This window comes from Lycium ferocissimum, chromosome 8 (assembly GCF_029784015.1).
Source record: "Lycium ferocissimum isolate CSIRO_LF1 chromosome 8, AGI_CSIRO_Lferr_CH_V1, whole genome shotgun sequence".
Classification (NCBI taxonomy): Eukaryota; Viridiplantae; Streptophyta; class Magnoliopsida; order Solanales; family Solanaceae; genus Lycium; species Lycium ferocissimum.
This window is the reverse complement of record NC_081349.1, coordinates 28,946,186-28,963,904: the sequence shown is the minus strand read 5'-3', so window position 1 is coordinate 28,963,904 and position 17,719 is coordinate 28,946,186. Positions and strand designations below refer to the sequence as shown.

At 30.2% G+C, this 17,719-nt stretch overlaps 1 protein-coding gene across 1 annotated transcript; it reads left to right on the top strand.

Annotated features, from left to right (window-relative positions):
• Positions 1-14,317: 14,317 nt before the first annotated feature.
• On the top strand, positions 14,318-17,521 carry LOC132067853 (PLASMODESMATA CALLOSE-BINDING PROTEIN 3-like). The gene is made up of 4 exons (XM_059461235.1): positions 14,318-14,610; positions 15,587-15,832; positions 15,928-15,961; positions 16,844-17,521. The coding sequence occupies exons 1-4, from the start codon at positions 14,556-14,558 to the stop codon at positions 17,121-17,123; spliced, it is 615 nt and encodes a 204-aa protein (XP_059317218.1). The 5' UTR covers positions 14,318-14,555; the 3' UTR covers positions 17,124-17,521.
• The last annotated feature ends 198 nt before the right edge of the window (positions 17,522-17,719 follow it).

Here is a 17,719-nt window from a genome sequence, read left to right as displayed (position 1 = left end):
ATAATAAATGACAAAATAAGACTTTTATAAAGCACCCAAAAAAAGGAGAAGAACTATAATAAAGAAAAAAAAATTAAAATAAAGCGAGTTATTCATTAAATCTAATATAGTAATTAATAAACTACTTGTCACCATCAACAGTTGTGGTTGAATCGATAAAACTTCTTTTATGTTAACTAAAGATGGGTTTGAGCCTTGTGAATGGGAACAATTCTTATAGAGAGCACTTTTCACTTAAATAAATCTTATGCGGCACAGATATATATGAATTAATCGGGATCCCAAAGCGAATACTTGATGACACCTGATGGGAAATAATTAAAAAAAATAGTTATCAATGATTTCAACATTTATTCAAAAATAGTTATCAAGTTAATAAATTAATCTTAAGCAAAGTCATTTATTCTATATTGTCTTTTCAGAAACTAGGAAACATAAAGACTTGGCTGGATAGAAGATGAAATAGAAGCTATTTTATAAATGTATATTAATATATTAGAAGATAGAGGTCGGTGGCTTAGCTTTCAAATTCCTTTTCCTCTTTGATATTACTTTATTTATTTAGCTACCAGTGTCCAATTATCAATGTTAAAGGTTGCCCATCTTTGACGAAAAGGCTCCATTCATTTAATTTGATACTAATAAATAAATATCTTATTGAAGAATGTCTCCTTCAAATTAATCTGCATCTGAGTTGGAGTATTAATATGCCCTTTTTGCTTGCATATTTTGTCTTGAAAAGAAAATGACAAAAATGATTAGTTCACTTTACAACCTTACATGGTATGTCTTGTCTAATGTAATAATAAATCATTATTCATTTGGTCTCCAGTGGGTGTCTTTGAGATGAAAATGAAAAAAAGAAAAAGTTACTAATATGTTATTCATCCAAATTAATAAATAGTCTTATTTTTGTTAACCGTCTGATTTTGGGTACCTGCTCAGAAATTTACTAATTCCAATTCAGAGTATTTTACTTTAAAGGATATATAATAGGTTTCTTGTTAAGTAGCCTGTTTGGCCAAGTTTATAAAAACGACTTATTTTAAAAAGTATTTTTTTCAAAAGTACTTTTTAAAAAAGTATTTTTGGCTAAAAGCAATTTGCGTTTGGTCAATTAATTTAAAGAATACTTTTGAGCAGCAATTAGTGTTTAACCAAGCTTTTAAAAAGTGCTTCTAAGTGCATTTTTCTCAAAAGTACTTTTAAAAATGCTTTTTGGGCAAAAGCAATTTTTGAATAAAGCTGTCAAACTTACTTCTCCAAAAAACACTTATTTTTCCCAAAAAAGTTTTAAAACACCTCACTTTTTTAAAAATAAGTACTTATTAAAAAAATAAATACTTTTCGCAAAAAATAAGCTTAGCCAAACGGGCTAAAAGACAACCTCTATACATAAAGTAACACAGTTCAAATCGAAACCTAAGGTCAAGGTTGGAATTGCCTTTCCATGTTTTCACATAAAGAATCCATGAGAAAGCTCTTGATATATTTTACTACTATATATAAGTGGGAATTAAAAAGTTTTGTAGTCCTCACATTAAACTTTGATTCAATGAAACTTTTACATGTGGCTTTTTTGTCTTTTTCCTTATTGCATATTCTTACTTTTACAATTTATTTTTTTATGACATTTCACTTGGGCCTTTGTAATTGGTTAATGTTATAGTAGCTTTTTATGAATTTATTTTTTGCTCCTTATTAAATTATTTTTACTCCTTTATCTCAAAATAACCCCACTTGTGGATTTCACTTGGTATGTTGTTATTGTTGTATCTCCAAATACTTATCACGTTTCACTTCTTGAGGGTCAAATTACAGAAATTTTAACAAATATGTTATGAATCTTTTCACTATTTTAATAGGAGAATTGCAATTTCAAGTATTTTCGGTATATTTTTTGAATATCTAAATTTTAATTTTAAAATATTAAATTAATCTAACTCAATTTAGCTTTGAAATTAGTTAAATGGACTTTATATTTTGGGATGAAGAGAATATATTATTTGTCTTTATACATTCTGGTAAAATTTGGGCAACTTTGGAGCCATATTTTCTTTTACAATTGAAATATTTATTAGGTATTACAATATCTTTTATCCTTAAGCCTCAAATATTTTGCTTCTTTAGTGGCCTCATATGTGCTTATAAAGATCTGTCCTAAATTTATTTTTAAATATACTTTTAAAATTTTCTATTTTATTAATGTTCTTTAATTACTCCCTCCGTCTCAAAAGTTCTTCATGTTTCGGATTATAAGAGTCAAATATATCTTCTTTTGACCATAATTTTTTCAAATATTTTCTAAATATTTAGAATTGTTAACCATTACTTATAGTACTTTTTATGTAGTTTTTAGATATGTAATTTTTGTTAAAAAAAATTAAAGATTCTAAGTACGAATTCACACCAAAAATTAGTTAGTTTGACTCTCGTAACCGAAACATGACAATCTTTTTGGAACGGAGGGAATATTATTCACTAATATTCTTGTAGGATCATTAGGTTAATTTGTTTAAAGATTCTAAACGAAGGTTATAAATATTGTAGTATAGATTTGAAGTTATTAGATTATTTTGTTGTTGTGTTAGATGATTCTAGAAGATGAAAACATGACTTTTGTTAATACACGTGGAAATAAAATACATTATTAAATTCTTAAATGAGTTCAAGATAAGCGCAAAATGAGTTTGAAGTAGGGCGGAGTTAGAGTGCCGACAACGGCTTCGATCGAACCCAATAGCTTTGGTTCACAAACTTTGTATTTAAACCATCAATTATTAATTTAATACTGAATAACTTAAAAAATAAGAATTCGTAACCTATAAATTTCAAATGTTGGCTCTACATCTGAATTGAAGTAAATAATTTCATTAACAATGAAAGTTAAAATGTTTAAGAGTTTGGAAGCCCGGGCCTCGTGAAACTAGTACATATATATAGATAGTAAAGATTGAAAAATATTTTTACTTTCTACCGCCAAAGGCAAATATAGCATATTTTCCTTGGGCACAATCGAATTTAATATTTTTGACACGTAATAATAATATAGATATATATATGTAAAAATTATAAAATTGTACAAATATTTATTTTGAACCTTTACTTTCAGGAGTATAATAAGTTTAATGGGAAGAACTTTAAACATCGAAATCACCAAGTTTAAATTCTGAATTCGCCGTTATTTGTAATAGACTAATTGATATACAATTTTCAAGTTTTATATCACCTCATGAGGGACATGAAATAGTGAATAGTACCAATTTTTTTTTTTTTTTTGGTATTATTTTCCTCCGTTCATCTATGTCATTATACACACACAAATATAGAATCTCTATGTCATTATCAAGAACTATATATTTTCAGAAATCTTTATGCATTATGAGGTCCAAAAGGAAAGATCCATAAGTTACGTTAACCTTTTGACTTTCATTTTTGCAGCTTTCTTCATGTCCACAATGATCGTGTCATTTTCCTTAATCTCAAGCTTTAATTCTTTGAAGAAATTTAAAGAAGTTGACTAAATAAAATAAACTATTTGTATTCTTCTTCTTTTTGCATTTTTCACTTGCTATATTACTCCTATATACTCCAATCATTTTACAAAAAGTGCAACGGTTCTATTTAATATTCAATATTTATGTGCATCCAAGAGTGTGATGTGTTGTCGATGAAATGGTTGAGGATTATGAGGTTTCATGTTCAAATTCTAACCGGTGTAAAAAGTATTATGTAGTTTCTTCTCATCTATTTAAGCTTCGATGGATAACATTACCCAATTTTTGTGTTGGTGGAAGATAACAGGCATCCAATAAATTAGTTACAAGGTGTACCCAAGGTGGTCAAATTTGCCCATCTACTATGCGAAAATGATCGATTTTAGCCTCTGTTGTACTATCCGTACAAAAATACATTGTTACCTAAATAGTTCAAATACAATCGTCAAATTCGCCCATCTACTATGCGAATACGATATATATATATATATACCTAAATAGTTCAAATATACCCCTCGTCCAAGTGCCCACCCAACTCCATGTGTCACTAACATTTTGATGAGGTGGTAGCCATGTGGCATGCCACCTCAGTGCCGCAAACCATTTTACCCCTCCCTCCACTTGTTATTCCATCACTATAGCTTCCTTCTCCTCCACGATTATTGTCAATATTGCTTAACACCACCGTGACCACTACTATCTATTTATCTAACTTGAAAGGCGAAATTTCAATCGAGGAAGTTAAAGGCAATTGGGATTTCTTTTTGTTCTCTATTTGAGTACACATTGCCTTGTGAACTCTCTCTTTTGTAAAGCTACAAAAGTAGAGTTAATCGGAAGAAAAAAAGGGATGACCAGAAAAGTAGAAGAAAGAAAGAGCAAAAGTGAAAGAATGTCTCAATTAAAGGACACGATCAAAAGGCATATCTACATTACAAGTTCATGAATGTTTTTTTAATAGTAGTATAAAAAGATACTAGATAGCAGCTTCTTTGCATGGATATAAAAATGGCTAGCTGGGAATATAATAAACTTCTGCAGTGCAATATTATAATAGTTAAATAATTTTGAAGTGGCATGATTTGACCCATAATTTAGATGTTCCACCGTAAACACAAATGAAATAAAATAATGGTGGTCATGGTAATGTTAACGGTGGCAACAGGTAAAGGTACTAGCAAACTATGCCCGTGCGATGCGCTGGCCCAATATGATTAATTTGACAATTTACTTTTATGATTTGTATATTTTGCAAAGGATACTGCGATTCTCCTTAATGAGTCTCCATTTTTTTCTTTTCGTCTTATTTTTCCCCTTAATTCCTCAATTGTTGTTAAAATTTGTCTTATTTTGGTTATGTCCGCCTCTTTTTATATTTAGTAAGTTGACAATTCAAATATCCTACATGTCAAGTTTATAATCATAAGATTTAAAGGATATTTTATTATATTATACACACTTTTAATTTAGAACCACAAGATAGCCTATCTTTATTTCTTATCTATTTAACGTAACTTAAATTGAATATATGCAAATGAAGGAAATGACAGGACAATTGACACACGTGGAAGACTTAAAAAGTAAACATTGGATAGTATTAATGTTCGAAATGTCCACATGTTAGTCCCGACTTCGAGTTCAATTTGAGCTTTTGTACAACTTATTGTTGATGTGTTCTGGCGTTTGTTGTTACTCTCTTTTTTATATTTAGTAAGTTTGACAATTCAAATATCCTACATGTCAAGTTTATAATCACAAGATTCAAAGGATATTTTTATTATATTGTACACATTTTTAATTTAGAACCACAAGATTTGAAAGTCTATCATTATTTCTTAAAAATAGTCAAAGTAGACACTTAAACAAAGTATATGCCAAATTAAGGAAATGAAAGGACAATTAAGACATTGTGCGATGCACGGCCCCAACATAATTAATTTGGTTACTGAATTTAGTTAGTCTTTATGGTTTGTATATTTTACAAAGGATACCGCAATTCTTCTTAGTGAGTCTCCATATTTTTTTCTTTTCGTCTCATTTTTCCCCATAATTTCTCAATTGTTGTTAAAACTTATCTTATTTTGGTTATGTCTGCCTCTTTTTATATTTAGTAAGTTGACAATTCAAATATCCTACATGTCAAATTTATAATCACAAGATTCAAATGATATTTTATTATATTATACACATTTTTAATTTAGAACCCCAAGATAGTCTATCTTTTTTTCTTAAACTCCGTGTATAGTCAAACATAGACACTTAAGGAGTATATGCCAAATGGAAATGAAAAGACAATAGCAACACGTGGGGACTTACAGTGTATTAATGTTAAACTTGGATAGTCACGGCTTAGAGTATAATTTCGCTGCTTTTTGTACACTTATTGTTCCGTGTTCGTCCACTTGGGCGTTTGTTGTTAAAAAAAAAAAAATTGTCTTATTTTGAATCTTTTTATATTTAGTAAGTTGACAATTCAAATATCCTACATGCTAAGTTTATAATCACAAAATTCAAAGGATATTTTATTATATTATACACATTTTTAATTTAGTACCATAAGATTTGAAAGTCTATCTTTATTTCTTAAACTCCATGTTTAATTAAACGTAGACACTTAAATTGAGACAAAGGGAGTACATGCCAAATGAAGGAAATAAAAGGACTATTAAGATATTGCAGACTTGTGGGGACTTAAAAAAACATACAAGAGGTAGCATTAATGTTTAATTTCTGAAATGTACACATGTTAGTCCCCGCTTAGAGTACAATTTCAGTTGCTTTTTGTACAACTTATTGTTGTTATGTCGTCCACTTTGGGCGTTTATATATAAATACATGAGAAGAGAATAAATATTCAGCAAGAACGTGAAAAGTTAAAAGTGAACAAGTAAAAGTGCATGGAGGAAATAAATGTCTTGGGAGAATTAAAATTGAAGTGCATACGTCTATACATGAGAAGGGAATAAATATTAAGTACTATGACATGAGAATAAATATTAAGTGCTATGACATATGTCCACGTGGGATAAAAAAATGGTTGGGTAAAGTGTACAAGTTATATAGCTTATGATACAAGCATTCATTGCGTGTACAAGTTGTAAAGCTTTTGGTAAAAGTTGGTGATCTTTGCGTTAGTCCTCCTTTGACACTTATATATAATAGAAAATCGAGTAGAACGAAAAATGAGTTAGAGATCTAAGGTGGCATGCCATGTGAAATAGGGTGTTCACCTTGGACTGCCTAATGAAGGAGGGGTATATTTGAACAATTATAATAGAGAACAAAATCGATCGGTTTCGCATAGTAGAGGGCCAATTGACTCTTTTCCCAAAATTATATGACTTTATTTTCTTTTTAGTCCATTCTGGAAGAATGACTTCTTTCTAAAATTGACTATGATTTAACTTAAACTTCATATTTACCTCAAGTGACAAGCTTATAGCAATACAAATATTACAAAATATTTAAAAATACAAGTTTCATAAGTCTCATAATAACAAACAAATGTTATGATATATTTAAAGCTATACCTGAAAAAAATTATTTTCTTCTTAAACATCATGCCAAAGCAAGTAAATTGCATGAATCGAAACAGAGGGAGTATTTTCTTTCTATACTACTTAGGGGTAACCCAATAAGCAATAACACAATGCTTAGCAAAACATTCAAAATACTCCGTTGGCATGCAATGCTTAATGTGTATAAATTTGATGTTCTTATAAATACAACTTCTCTCGTAGTCGTTATTTTGAAGGGAAATAGATGTACTGTTGAGCTAAGATCAACTAAATGAAGAATTTCAAAATTAAAATTAGTAAAATTTTATGTAAGATAACAAAAAAAACATATCACGAAATAATAAGTAAATTGGTTATATTGTCAATAAAAAAGAAATATAAGAAGAAGTTGACTATAAAAGAAAATAAGGGATAATTTAAGGGAACGCCTCTTAGATGTTGTTTTGTAACACTAATTTCCCATGTTGTTTATAATATTACACCCAGTTTTCTTATTTTGATTTCTGTGTAACAACTTATTTAAAATAGTTATCATTAATGTAAAAAATCTTATATTGATCAATTTGCCCTTTCCAATATACACTTTCATTTAGCAATTATTGTTATTAACATCATCTATTAATTGTTTGTTTTTTATTTGTTAAGTTAATTATTAATGCTTAGACAAAAATAAAAAGAAAGTGTATACACATTTCAATATATTATTACTTCATCTTCTTCACTCGTCTGTATACTTCTCCCTCACAAATTAAAGTAGGAAGCCAATACAACAACAACATACGTAGTAACATCCCACAATATGAAGTCCGAAAAGAATAAAGTATACACAGACCTCACCCCTATTTCGAAAGATAGCTAGAAGCCAATCACCTGAAAAGGAAAAAAGCAATTGAGATTCGAGATTTTATGCACGGAAAGTTTGTCGGCCCCAATTTTATAGAATTCTTGAGAACTACAAAATAAAGCAGAATAGAAAATACTTCCTCTGTTTCAATTTGTTTGAATCTATTTTTTTTAATCCGTATTAAAAAGAATGACCTTTTTCCTAATTTGAAAACAAATTCACTTTATGAATGATTTACAGCCACACAAATTTTTAAGTCTTATTTTGAACCACAAATTTTAAAAGTCTTCTCTCTTTCTTAAATATTATATCCAGTCAAATGAATTCATATAAATTAAAACGGAGAGAGTATTAAATATGCCTTCAGCAAAAACAAACAAGAAAAAGCAAGTTTGTGCGGGGGGCATGTTTATACCATCTTTTGACAATTACGGCTGACATGAGAGTGTGGGCACGAAGAGCTTTAACTGCTCAACCCAATGGCCAAAGAGAAATAATTGAAAAAACTGAGCCCCTTTATGTAATTAAATCAGGTTATTCTATTTTTTATTCATGATGTACAATAGGCAGCAGAATACAAAAAAGGTTAAATATATTAATACCCATATAGCAGCTGGTTAAGTCCAAGAATAGGTGTGGTAATTAGAAAAAGAAATTGTTTTTTCTGACTATCGAAGGAAAAGTACAGCATCAAAAGCCTGGCTGTACAAGCTGATGGTGCAATTACTAAAGTGAAATCCTAAAATTCCTTTGACCAAGGTTTAGTCGTTTGGACATACGGTTTGAAACCATAGTTTGAAATCATGAGATGAAATTAGTGTTTAAACATGCATTTTATCTCATGGTTTCAAACCGCAAATCATCCAAAAAGGCATGATTTGGGGTTTCAAACCATGATTTCAAAAATTTTAAATATAAAACTTGACCCATACGTTTATATTTTATAAAAAAAGACTCATAAGTTGGTAAATATTTTTAACAATTACTCTCACCAACCATTTACCTACTTCATTAACTTCCACCAACCTTTATTTATGTCTATCATGTGAGAGGATTATAGTAAAGAGTAGTTACATTACTATTCATGTTAAATTTTCTTTTTTTTTTGAATTAAAAGTTTGATCAATTGATATTGTATTTTTTAGAAAAGCCTTCTAGTAGCGTATTAATTTTATTATGAACTATAACTTGCTCATTTGGTAAGATTGTATAAAAATTGGAAATGTTTTGATAGTTTTCACAACTTGTGGGGTTTTTATGTCTATAAAAGAAAATATAACTTAAGATATCTAAATTATATGTTCAAACATGATTTCAAATCATGTCTAAACGGATTTCAAATCATGTCCAAACGGCTCCTGAATTGGGAGTTCAACCGTCCCTTCCATATAGATAGTAAAGTAAAGTAAAGTAATATGTTGTCAATAAGTTCTTATGCAAATAGTAGTTTGAAATTGAAATAATCGATAAGACAAGATTTTGAGACATTCCAAACAAAAAATAGAGATAAAAGGATATGACACAGAGAACAGAGTTCTTCGGTTTTCATGATAAATCTGACTTTCACTGGACTTTGGTAGACTATATGTTTGGTCCTTTTTTGGTTCTAAATTTAATTTCTTAAAGTCTTATACGACTGTTAAGGAAATAAGTAAAATGTGCATTTGTGGTGAAAAATAATGCTGAGAACATTTGTGGTCTATCATCTACGTGTGACATATTTCTTTAAGAACAAAAAATAACAAAAAGACTTGTCTTAAGAGCCCGTTTGGCCATAGATTTTAGTTCCAAAATTTGAAATAATTTTTCTACTATATAGAAACATGGGTGGATCGTCGTCCACCCCAGGGACCCACTCATGTTTCTATATAGTCGAGTAGAATTTAAAAAAAATAAAAATAAGAGACCACTCTTCTATAATTAAAAAAAAAATAAAAATTAAGGGTCCACCCTTCTATAATAGTAGAAATAAAAAATAAAAAAATTTAAGGTGAAGCTCACGTGAAGAATTAGGAGACAATATTGAACACAAAAATTGCTAAAGAAGTCATAAAACCAAAATATTTAAAACTTAAGTTTAGACACATACGTCTCACACAAATAATGAGGAATAACATCAAGAAGATGAAATATAAACGGTCTTGGATAATAGTAAATTATAAAATAGAATAAAAATTAAGGTGGGCCTCTTTCTTCTATAAGAAAATAAAAAAAAATAAAAAGGTGAGGCGCTCTTTTATGATAGTAGAAATTTAAAAAAAAATTCCACTATATAGAAACATGGGTGGATCGTCGTCCACCCCAGGGACCCACTCATGTTTCTATATAGTCGAGTAGAATTTAAAAAAAAAAAAAAAATTAAGAGACCACTCTTCTATAATTAAAAAAAAATAAAAAATTAAGGGTCCACCCTTCTATAATAGTAGAAATAAAAAATAAAAAAATTTAAGGTGGAGCTCACGTGAAGAATTAGGAGACAATATTGAACACAAAAATTGCTAAAGAAGTCATAAAACCAAAACATTTAAAACTTAAATTTAGACACATACGTCTCACACAAATAATGAGGAAATCAAGAAGATGAAATATAAACGGTCTTGGATAATAGTAAATTATAAAATAGAATAAAAATTAAGGTGGGGCCTACTCTTTTATAATAGCAGAAAATAAAAAAGAAAAATTAAGGTGAGGCTCACTCTTTTATGATAGTAGAAATTTTTAAAAAAAAATTAAGGTGGGGTTCACGTGAAGAATTAGGAGGCAATTGCAAAAAAAGGGTGGGTTCACGTGAAGATGTAGGAGACAATTGTAAAAAAAAAAAAAAAATGTGGGATTCACGTGAAGAAGTAGGAGAAAATTGCACTAAAAGAAAGGACATTTAAATAATGATAATAAGTTCAGAAAATGGTAAAGTTCGTCGTCCACCCCAGGGACCCACTCATGTTTCTATATAGTAGAGTATCTGGAAAAAAAATTATGGGCCCACTCTTCTGTAATTAAAAAAAAAATTAAGGGCCCACCCTTCTATAATAGTAGAAATAAAAAATAAAAAAAAAATTAAGGTAGAGCCCACGTGAAGAATTAGGAGACAATTGTAAAAAAAAAAAAAGTGGGGTCCATTTTTTTGAAAAAAATAGGACATTTAAATAATAATGATAAGTTCAAAAAATAAGGTGGGAAAGAAAGTGGACCCCATCGTCTCCAAACTCATGTAAAAAAAAAAAAAGTGGACCTCATATTACAAAAATCAAGCAATATAAAAAAAATGTGTGGATCCCAAAAAAAATTAGGTGGGCCCATACTAAAAACACCAAGCAATATTAAAGAAAATAAAATAAGGTGGGAAAGAAAGTGAACTCCACCGTCTCCAAACTCATGTAAATAAAAAAAGAAAAAAAAAGTGCATCCCGTATTACAAAAATCAAGCAATATAAAAAAAAAAAAGTGTGGATCCCATATTAAAAAGTGGACCCTATATTAAAAACATGAGCAACGTAAAAAAAAAATGCAGCCCATATTAAAAAATCAAACAATAAAAAAATAAGGTGGGCCCCATACTAAAAACACCAGCAATATTAAAGAAAAATAGGGTGGAAAAAAAGTGGACCCTACCGTCTCCAAACTCATGTAAAAAAAAAAAAAAGGTGGACCCCATATTACGTAAAATCAAGCAATATAAAAAAAAAAAAAAAGTGGATCCCATGTTAAAAAGTGGACCGTATTAAAAAGTGGACCCTATATTAAAAAAAAAAGCAACGTCAAAAAAAAAAAGTGCACCCCATATTAAAAAATCAAACAATATTCATCTAATTCCCAAAATATCCTCATTAAGTCAATAATGGTGGATTCATTGTACAACAAAAAACATGAATTCCATATTATTGCTTTTCTTCAAAAGGTTAAGTAGCCAAACCATACAATTTCCTTTCTTTTCTTATATTAGCCTGAGATCTAATCTAGATATTTAATGACCCGTCATTTGTATTTGCTATTCCGCAATGTCATTTATTTGTTATATTTACTAAAATAAATATACTTTAAATATTTATATTTTAAAATAAGATAGAATCTAATTACTTTTTTCATTTTTTTCCTTACTCTAATAAATGTGAAAAGAGATTAATTTAGTAAAAGAAAAAATAATATTAAATGGAGATCAAATAATTAATAAGGTAAATTAGTCAAATTATAATTCTAATTGACGTTTTCTTAAAAAATCGTGCAAAAGATAACATGACAAGTAAAATGAGCTAAACTAAGAATATTTACCAAAAATTAAATAATAGTGGTTCTTCGTTTAAATAGAAAATCAAATTTCTACTTTGTGTCGTTTTAAACATGTAAAATTAATTTAATAATTTCAATTAGAATTATCCAAATCAAAAGTTGATAAAAAATAATAAGTATTGTTTAGGTCAATCTACATACATTAACAATAGAATATTTTACACCTTTAAATTAATCAAATTAAAATTCAAAGTATCAACTGATCTTAAATATTCTTATTGTTTTATCTCGAGTATAAAAATAGTTTCCTTTTAAACAAGTCTTCTCTTTTAAAGAGTATTAATAAATTTTTGCCAACTTTGTATTCGTAGCAAACACTATTATAATAAAGTTTTGAATACGGAGCACAAACTACAATGTTATATTAATCTTGTTTTGAACATAGTGTGTATATATATATATATATATATATATATATATATATATATATATATATATATATATAAGATAAAAATAGTGCAAATTTATGTATGTTTATTAGCAATATAAAATATATATAGTATCACTACCCAAACACAACTACATACGCATAAATACACTATAATCCAAAATGTTGAGCCCGTGCGCAGCACGGGCATATGGCGTCTAGTTAACTATATAGAAGAGCCATAACATGGACGACCAAGGACGTTTTTGCAAATCCGAGTATCCGAATTCATTTAAGGGTAAAACTATTGAAATATAGTATTTTCATTTCTAAACAAAAAGACTTGTCCTAATATTTATCAATTTCTCACGTCCAAAACTTCAACTTTATTTTCATTTCTAAACACAACAAGTTCAACTTGCGATTACCTTTTTTCAACTTCAATTTCGCTTTTTTTAAAACTCAGCCAAATCATATCCAAAGCCTATGGAGTAAGAAGTGGCATCATAATCAATAAAATCCAACATTATCACTCTAGTAAGATAGTAGTAGAAAGGATAAACTAACCAATAAGAGTGGTGATAGTGTGATAAGTCCTTTTTCATTCTTAACTAAAAATGTTAGATTCAAGTATGAATATAGAGTCGTTTGCCGCTAGTGTGAGACTTTACGACATGAATTCAAATTCAGTCGAATATCAAATACGAAACCAAACACCGAGTAAAAAGATTATCGAACATTATTTTAAAAGAACTGCATCATAGAAAACTAACACCTGTCATCAAATGAAAAAAGTTTTCAACTTAAAATGTTGCAAAGGGTCCTAAAATCTCAATGTTTCACAATTTACTACTATTACTGTTGTTTTTTCAAGATAAAAAGGTACCTACTACAGTATTTACTATTTCATTATATAGTGAAAAAAAATATCTCTAGGAGATTCTGAGATTTTCTGGTACCTCCATTGATTGCCAAGAGACACCATAAACAGTGACAGCGCAACAAAAAATGTTTGATAAAACAACACCTCGTGGGGGCCTCTACTGTTTCAAGGCTAGACTCGGGGCCCTCCATCTGCAATTGAAATATTCGCAGCTTTTACATTTTGCTGAGTGTTAGGGTGTGTTTGGTATCGGGGGAAGCATTTTTCAAAAAATATTTCCTACTTTTTCATATTTGGAATAATAGTTTTTTTTCAAAAACTAATAAGTTTTTTGAATTAGAAAAATGACTTCTATGGTTGGAGCAGTGAAAACAAGTTTCACAAGTGATGCTCTTTTATCTCAATTTATTTGTTTTAGTTTGACTGAATACAAAGTTTAAGGAAATAAAAGAATTTTTTTGAATCTTGTAGTCTTAAATTAAAGATACAATACTTTTTAAAGTTGAAAGCTTAAACATGTCATGTGATATGTTAGAATTAAAGAGTTATCAAATTAGAAAATAGATATTTTGTTGTCTCCAACTCACCTCCCAACCCTCGGGAGCATATCTAAACGAGAATTTATGGCCAAACACCACATAACAAGTACAAAACTATTCAGGAAAATATTTTTTAGAAAAAGCATTTATGTAAAAAGTACTTTTATATATACCAAACACACCCTTCGTTTTAACTTCAAACCATGGTTTGGTTGAGTTGTAACCACAGAACAAAGTTTATGACCGTTTGAGAAACAAGTCACTGACATATGCATAGTACAGAGTACATAGATGACAAAAAGCTTAGGCTTTGCTGCTCACTTTCCTAAAACACATTCTCCCATACACTCCCATTCTTTTTAATTTATTAACACTCATATAGTAATATTGGTGCTAATACATAAGACTATACAATATAAAAAGCCACCGAAAATAGACATTGAGCCTCAACCTTCCACCTTTTTTTCTTGTCTCGAGAACTTTCATTTTCCTATAACACACTTCTCTTTTCCTCTTAAACATCTCTTCTTAGTCTCTCAGTAGCTCTACTTACCTTCTTGAAAACACAGGGAACATTAAATTTCTTCATATTTACTACTTACTAAGATCTTGGCACAATCATGGCTGCTTTTGTACTGTCTTTAATACTTCTCTTGGCTTTCACTGGTTACTCAAGTAAGCTGCTGCTTGTTGCTATTTTCACTTCAAGATTTATCTTTTTCCTGCATTTTTACTGTGTTTGTTGCAATGGGTTTTCATCAGATTTTTCACTCATTTCAAGATTCTCTTTTTTTTTTTGTTTGCATTTTTCATATTTTTTTTGTATTGGGTTTTCACCAGATTTTGCTCTTAGTGGTGTGTATCCAAGACTTTCTTATTCAAAGATTTTAGCTTCTTTTTTTTGGCTCTGTCACTTCAAGATTCTCTTTGCCCTGCATTTTTTCATATGTTTTTCACTTAATTTTGCTCTTAGTGGTGTATATCCAGGACTTTCTTATTCAAAGATTGAGTTTTTTTTGGCTCTCCCTTCAAGATTCTCTTTTTCTTGCATTTTTCATATGTTTGCTGTCATGGGTTTTGACCAGATTTTGCTCTTAGTGTTGTACATCCACCAATTTCTTATTCAAAGATTAGTTTTTTTGGCTCTCTCACTTCAAGATTCTCTTTTTTTCTCTGCATTTCCTTTGTGTTTCACCAGTTTTTGCCCTTAGTGGTGTATCCAACAATTTTGCTTCAAAGATTGAGTTTTTTTGGCTCTCTCACTTCAAGATTCTCTTTTTTTCTCTGCATTTTTCATGTGTTTCACCAGATTTTGCTCTTAGTGGTGTATCCAACAATTTTGCTTCAAAGATTGAGTTTTTTGGGCCCTCTCACTTCAAGATTCTCTGTTTCTCTGCATTTTTCATGTGTTTCACCAGATTTTGCTCTTAGTGGTGTATCCAACAATTTTGCTTCAAAAATTGAGTTTTTTTGGCTCTCCCATTTCAAGATTCTCTGTTTTTCTTCATTTTCCATGAGTTTCACCAGATTTGGCTCTAAGTGGTGTATTCAAGAATTTCTTATTCAAAGATCCAGTTTTTTTTTTTTCACATCAATAATAGCTCTTTCTTGAGCTGATTTCTTATGGTGGTCTTTTTTTCTTTCTTTCTAGGTGGTGCTAATTACTGTGTGTGCAAAGATGGAGCTGGGGACCAAGTTCTTCAGAAGAATATAGACTATGCCTGTGGAAATGGAGCTGATTGTAAAGCTATCCTTGAAAATGGTGCTTGCTACAACCCTAACACTATCAAAGATCACTGTTCTTATGCTGTAAATAGCTATTATCAGAAGAAGGCTGCAACTGGTGCAACCTGTGACTTTTCTGGAACTGCAACTTTGACTTCAAGTCCACCATCCTGTAAGTTCCTCAAACAACTTGTTTTTCATTTTTTTTTTGTTACCTCTTTTAATAGTTACTGATATTGTTCTTTTATTTGTTTTTTTGATGAACAGCCTCTAGTTCTTCATGTTACCAGAACACTGGAGGGTATGTTTCTTAATTTTTTTTTTATGTTAGATCTTGTATTTTTCTTGTCAATATTGAATGTAGCATCTCCTCAACTTGCATCAAGTTCTCATTTGCAATTTTCCCTGAAAAAATAGTTTTTGCCCTCTAGGGCAAAAATGGTGATACTACCCCTGATTATAACCACAAAAGTAGATTTTTTTTTTTTTTGTTTTGCCCCTGTTGGCTTCACCTGTTAGATCACTAAGAACTTCTTGATCTTGGAAAAGATTAGTATTTTATTCAAGATGTCAGTACAAATATTCACCTACCAATTAGGCTGGTGATATATGGAAGTTAAAGGACCTAAAAAAAGGTGCAATTATTAATGCTAGATAAACTTGGCTGTATGAGTGAATGATTTGAAAGCTTTTCCTGATATAGCCTCCTTTTACTGAGAATATAATTAAAGGTTGTTGTTAGCTGTTCCTGTTTCTTTTTACCAAAACTCTATCAATGGTCATTCTTAGTGTCCTAACAGTGACAATAACATTCAAGCACAAGATGAGTTAGATTCATTATTATATATCCCCATGTGACCTGTCTTGATGGTGATATATAATGTTATATTTGTCACTTTCTCCCATTGTCATGATGAAAATCTTTAAGTTGACATATGTTTTCCAGCTATGATGCAATATTTTATAAGAACCAATGTCTTATCATTCATGTAAACATGCTTACTCTTTATAATAACAACAACAGCGTTAACTACGTGTCAATCTCAAGCAAGTTGGAGGCGGCTCCCCGTTTAAGTGGACTCAGGATTTCTCTATATAGAACTAATAATTGAATATAGTGGATGTGTGGTGGATGATCTTTGTTCGTCATATTGTTTTTTTTTTTTTTTTTCACTTTAATCAGTAACACTGGTGGAGGTACCACAACCCCGACTGCACCTGGATCCACAACAAGCCCAGGGACTGGAACCGGGATGGGGACCGGGACTGGCATGGGAACAAGCACAGGCGCAGGCACAGGAACTTCAACAGGCATTAACAATCCAACTTTTGGGCTAGGACCAACAGGAAGTGGTGCATTCAATCCAGATGGCAGTGGCACAGATTCTCTTCATCAAAACAGAGTTTTTTTCACTATAGCCCTTTTATTTACAAGCAGCTTGGTGGTATGCTTGAGAGTTTAAAAGAAAAAGTCTGAATGTGAGGCAGTGAATGAAAGAAGAAAGGTTTGGGAAGATAATGTGGACTTTTGGTACAAAGTATGGGTAGCATTTTCAATGGTCAGAAGGGGAGAATCATCTGGACACACTTCCACTTAGACTTCTTTTTATTTCTTTCTTTCTTTTGTTGTTTTGTTCTTCTTGTTCTTTTATCTCCATCGTCTTTCCTACTTTGGAATTAGATTCCCTCTTTTAGTGGAGAGATGTGGCTGTTTCTGGGGTAGTAATATGTACTACTAGTAATGTAGAAGAATCTGATCTCTTCTTTTTAGATTTTCCTTTTTGTATATCTGGAAGAGTAGAGACATGAAGTCTGTATTTTTTATTTTAGAAGTTTTATGAACGAGTACTTTGCTACCCTACTCACTATCTCTGGTAATATTAGTGCATCTCTGTACTAAAATATAACTCTTGGTTCCCCTTCCTGTCCATCTGTATCTTTAGTTTTTTCTATTCTTTCATCTTGTTTCTTTGTGCGTGTATATAATATTAAAGTATTAAAAAGTATTAAAGAATATGAGCAAAGTATAATTGAAAACCCAACTTAAAGAATGCACATA